The 5,560-nt window shown below is 38.2% G+C and overlaps 1 protein-coding gene across 1 annotated transcript in view; it reads right to left on the bottom strand.

Moving 5' to 3' along the window:
• Positions 1 to 2,256, bottom strand: part of LOC107599100 (serine/threonine-protein kinase PAK 2-like) — a 17,067-nt gene extending 14,811 nt beyond the window's left edge. Inside the window, exons 1-2 of the mRNA XM_016290602.1 lie at positions 2,136 to 2,256; positions 759 to 1,026 (exon numbers count right to left, since the gene is read on the bottom strand). Of these exons, the coding sequence (XP_016146088.1) occupies positions 759 to 939 (181 nt within the window). The 5' untranslated portion in view covers positions 940 to 1,026; positions 2,136 to 2,256. The remainder of the gene's footprint in view (positions 1 to 758; positions 1,027 to 2,135) is intronic.
• Between the last annotated feature and the right edge of the window lie 3,304 nt (positions 2,257 to 5,560).

The following is a 5,560-nucleotide window of genomic DNA, read 5'->3' as shown; positions in this document are numbered from 1 at the left end:
GTGAGTGTGTGTGTGAGTGAGTGTGTGTATGTGTGTGTGAGTGAGAGTGTGCGAGTGAGCGAGTGTGTGTGAGTGAGTGAGTGTGAGTGTGAGTGAGTGAGTGTGCTTGAGTGTGTGTGTGAGTGAGTGTGAGTGAGTGTGTGTGTGCGAGTGAGTGAGCGAGTGAGCGAGCGAGTGAGCGAGTGTGTGTGAGTGTGTGTATGTGTGTGTGAGTGAGAGAGTGAGTGTGTGAGTGAGCGAGCGAGTGAGCGAGCGAGTGAGCGAGCGAGTGAGCGAGCGAGTGAGCGAGCGAGTGAGCGAGCGAGTGAGCGAGCGAGTGAGCGAGCGAGTGAGCGAGCGAGTGAGCGAGCGAGTGAGCGAGCGAGTGAGCGAGCGAGTGAGCGAGCGAGTGAGCGAGCGAGTGAGCGAGCGAGTGAGCGAGCGAGTGAGCGAGCGAGTGAGCGAGCGAGTGAGCGAGCGAGTGAGCGAGCGAGGGAGCGAGTGTGTGTGTGTGTGTGTGTGTGTGAGTGAGTGAGTGAGTGAGCATATGTATGTGTGTGTGCGAGTGAGTGAGTGAAGCAAGTGAGTGAGCGAGCGTGTGTGTGAGCGAGTGTGTGTGTGAGTGTGAGTGTGAGTGTGAGTGTGAGTGGGAAGATTACGTCGGTTAGAGGTTCTGAAACGACTTCGGTTTCAGCCCTAGCTCTTCCTCACACGGCTCTCGCCGCTTGCTGCCGCGTGTGAAGCGAGTGAATGGTGTGTGTGTGTGTGTGAGTGTGTACCCTTCTCGGCTCCGGAGAAGATGGAGTAGATCTTGTTGCGCTTGCGCTCCTCGGGCACCGAGGGGAGGGGCTTGGAGCTGTGATTGACAGCCAGCGTGTCTTTCCCGCTGCTGAAGATGGTGCTGCTCATCCTGACGGGCGGCGCGGGCGGCTTGTCCTCCAGATCCCCATCATCACACATGGTCCGGGGCGAGGAGAAAGGAAAGAAAGGAGGAGTGGGTCGAGGGGAACGTTTGCAGGTGGAGATAAAGAAAAGGAGGAGTTAGAGCTGCAGGAGCAGAAGGGAAGCACAACGGAGACGAACACCATCAGCAACACATTCTTACTTTATTCCTATCGGTTTAGTTACTTTTCATTATAATTCTGTGTGAAACTGCAAGTATGCAAAATATAATTATTGTGTTAATCAACCACATTGCAGTTAAATACAAAATGTGTTTATTTTACAAGTATTTTATAGCAAGACATTTTTTTTATGGTTTTAGTTTAGTTTGGTTTTCAGTGAATGATGATAACCCTGTATATAAAACAAACAAATAAATAAAACCCAATAATTTATATATTGCATAATTGCAATTTTATATTTAATCAGAATGAAGATAACTAAATTAATATTAATGGTAAAAAAAAAAAGAAACTTTTTTTTTTCATTGCCGCAATTTTATATTTAATAATCACGGCAATAAAAATTTATAAGAAAAAATATTGTTTTGCAAGAAATTATATTTTATTATTATGTTATGATCAGTTCTAATGGAAATAATGTCAGAATAAATTAACAATAATTGTCCTAAGATACTGGTTAATTATTACTATAAAATAATAATAATAATAATAAATGTTATTATATTTTGCATTAAAAATATTAAGGTGATTTTTAGGATCATCACAGCCATTTTATGCTTAATTATCATAAAAATAGTGTCAGGGTACATTAATAAAAATTATCATAAAATTAACAATAATAAACTATTAAAATTAATAAATTAATATGTCATTTCATTAAATAAATTATATTTTGCATAAAGAATATTCAGATGATTTTAGGACAATTTTATGCATAATTATCACAAAATAATGTCAGAATAAATTAACAACAATTGTCCTAAAATTGAACAAAAACTAAAAAATAATAAAATTACTTTATTAATTTATTTCACTTTTTAAAATAAGTTTAATTTACGCAAAATATAATTTTCTTCTTTTCAACCCCTAATAATTGAATCTTTAATTGCAATCCACTAATGATTATATCAGTGACACATTGTTGCTGTTTTAGAAGCTCTAAGCTGCCGCGAGCGCCCTACACAGACAGCACTAAGCGCTCGCGGCTGCGCTCTAGGCAGGCAGCACACTAGAGCTCGGGTCGCGGCTCACCTGTGAAACTCAGCCGCTCTGTCCGGAGGCTTCTGCGCCGCTAGCGCTGTGTTTTGGGGGGTTTTGTGCTGGTTTGAGGAAGAGGAGGCGCCCGGCCTGCAGGGAACAGCCTGCGACTGCTTCCGGTGCGACCGGATTCTGTGGAAACGACCGACAAAATAAAAGTCTGGCGAATTAAATTCCACAATCACGTTTTTTAAGAATTATTAAAGCAATAAACCCCGTGAAGCCGTGGTGAATTTATAACAGCTAAGGGGCGTTGTTAGGCACGACACGAAGTGGCTTTTATAAAATGGTTATTCCATATGCGTAGTAAATAAAACAGAGCAAGTGTAAAGATATTAATAAAAACAGTATTCTTCCACCAAACAATGTAGCTCCTCAGAAACAGTTGTGGTTCCAACAAAGTGGTTGCCAAGCGCGAAACATCTCACTGTTGCTATGGTTACAGCATCCCAGTCAGCGAAATTCCTTTGGCGCGGGTCTGGATCATATCAACAGCTGAAGTGTGGCCCAGATTAGTTAGTGTTCGCCGGCCCAAAACTGGTCCACATCTTTTTAGCCAGAACTGAACCTAAACAGTGCCATAACCCAACCGGAAGTGAGCCAAATCATAAAAACAGATGTGGCTGATATATGGACCGTATATGGCTGAGTTCTGTAAAGAGCTGACGGCCCACATGTGGCGGATGCCATTATTTAACCATATTTACACCACACCTATTTTTTATTTATTTAAAATACCCATTACACAGTAAATCTTAAACACAAAAATGGTGTAAATGTTTATAGTAGAATTTTAATAAAAGAAATGTCAATTGCAAATGTCAGACCATTATTTAACCATATTTACACCACACCTATTTTTTATTTATTTAAAATACCCATTACACAGTAAATCTTAAACACAAAAATGGCTTCACACTCATTTTTGTGTGTGTAAATGTTTATAGTAGAATTGTAAAAAGTTACTTTTAAAAGTAATGCATTACAATGTTGCGTTACTCCATAAGAAAGTAACTAATTATGTTACTTTTTATGGAAAGTAATGCGTTACGTTACTTTTGCGCTACTTTGTAAATCTGGACGGGGCTTGCTTGTTTGATTTTAAAATAAAAAAGTTCTATTTTTGGCAAATATAAAAGCGTTTCAGAGCAGAAGTGAAATGAATGCGCCTCGGGCTGAAGGGAAAGTACAGTAGAACGCAGAAGAAGACATTTCAACACTTCAGCAATAAACAAAGACACACGAATGTGTATCGAGAGTAATTTGTGCGTATTAGTACGCTTGAACTGCATCATCAGAAGCAAATAGAACGGGATTAAATACATAAAGCATATTTGTGCCATTTAACATTTAATTATTGCAGGTTTGCGTCATATTCTGAGTTGCGTTATTTTTATTAATTTTGAGGAAACTGAATCTGTGTGTTTGTTTTGTGAGTGAGATGAATTAATGCATATTCATATTTATTTTAGAGCTACAGTAACATCTTCTGATGTCTGTCACCATGGCGACACCAGAGCTGTCAATCAATACATTGGAAACAAAGTAACTTGCGTTACTTATTTGAAAAAGTAACTACTTAGTAACTAACTAAAAAGTAAATATTCTCTTGTAAATTAAAATGTAATGCGTTACTTTACTAGTTACTTAGTAAAAAGTAATCTGATTACGTAACTCGCGTTACTTGTAACACTCGTTACTACACTGCAGATGAGTGAATAAATGTACAAAAATGTATCCTTTTAGTAAGTCTCGTCAGTCTTTCTCACTCACAGTCTGTCAGGAAAAAGAAAGAAAAAAGAACATTAGTATATCATAACTAGCATCATAGATATTATTTCAAGACAAGCACATAAATGAGCATAAATCAGCACTGCACACATTCTTCTCTACCAGCCAAGACATGAGTGCCTTTTTAAATTAGGAAAATGTTAGCTACTTTAATAACAGGCTATTTTTAGACATAATATTAATGAAAATATTAGTAGTGTAATTGTACCTCAGTTGTGAAGTCACAGTTTCATACATTTACACACAGCAGGGGGAGAAAATATACAATTGCTTTTTTATTTTTAATAAACAGTGGTTTACTGAACAATTTACGGCTCTGCCTTTACATAAACTCAATTATAATTACACTTTTCTTAAGGATAAAAAAATCTATCTTAGCTAATTCTATACAATAGGGAGCCCTATTAGAGCACATTACTAAAATATTAAAGGCTGCAATTAACAACAGAGCCCAATCTATTAAATTCAATTTCTATTTATTTTTAGATACAATAACCAACACTAAAAACCATATAAACTGCACATTTGCACATTGCAATTTTCTAGCAACAAGCTGTGGACACTGAATGGCTTGCCTGCGGTAAAGGTAATGCTGTTTTATTGGCATTTTTCCGCGGTTGCAAAACTGATTGAGATTGCATGACACCAGAGTGTTTATTTACGTTATAACCGGGTTGTAACTAGTAGAAAAGATAATCAAAGGGAAGGGATGACGATATTTGGCTCACTCTGGGTTGGGTTATGGCACTGTTTTGGTTCAGTTCTGGCTAAAAAGATGTGGACTAGTTTTGGGCCGGCGAACACTATCATGTTCTCGTAATGTGGGTTCTATTCATAAAACATGAGAGGAGAGCACTGTACTAGCATCAATACTCCAGACTAAGTTACTTTAAAGGGGTCCTATTATGCTTTTTCCCTTTTTTAATTGTAGTCAGTGTGTAGCGTGTATGTTTGGGCATACAAAAGATCTAGAAAGTTGCAAATCTCAACGTCCACTCCAAAGGGAGATATTTCGTTTTTTTTAAATCCCATTTCAAGAACTACAACGAACGGCTCGTTTGGACTACAGCGTTTGATTTCCGGGTTTTGTGATGTCACAAAGCGGCTCATTGGAATATCATTACAAATAATTACCGCCTACAGAGATTCGAATGGTTGGGGGGTGGGGAGCAAGGTTATTTTCGTAAACGAAAACTAAAACTAAGACTAAAACGATTGATGAAAAAACAATTTCGTAAACTGAAATAAAATAAAAACGTCAAAATAATAAACTAAACTAACAACAGTCATTGAAAAACTAACTGAAATAAAATAATATAAACGAAAAATATACGAGCTGTGTGGAGGTTTAGGGAAATAGCTACCTGTAATGGCGCATCACGCACATGGGGTTATCTGACGGAGAGACGCAAAGCATTTTAAAGCCTGCACGGGTCCTGTTTACCCGAACCGCACTCGCATTAAATCTATTACATCAGGTAAGCAAGATTATTTATTTGATCATGTAACACAAGCAATCAAACCAACATTAGGCATTCTAAGTCGGTGCTTTGAAGAAAAAGACATGCAGTGCAACCTGATAATTAACAGAAAAAAAGATGAGAACGCGCGTCCTTTCTGTAAACAAC

The sequence above is a fragment of the Sinocyclocheilus grahami genome, unplaced genomic scaffold (genome assembly GCF_001515645.1).
Source record: "Sinocyclocheilus grahami isolate Dianchi unplaced genomic scaffold, SAMN03320097.WGS_v1.1 scaffold260.1, whole genome shotgun sequence".
NCBI lineage: Eukaryota > Metazoa > Chordata > Actinopteri > Cypriniformes > Cyprinidae > Sinocyclocheilus > Sinocyclocheilus grahami.
Note: the sequence above shows the minus strand (reverse complement) of the source record. Positions and strands in the feature narration are given on the sequence as shown.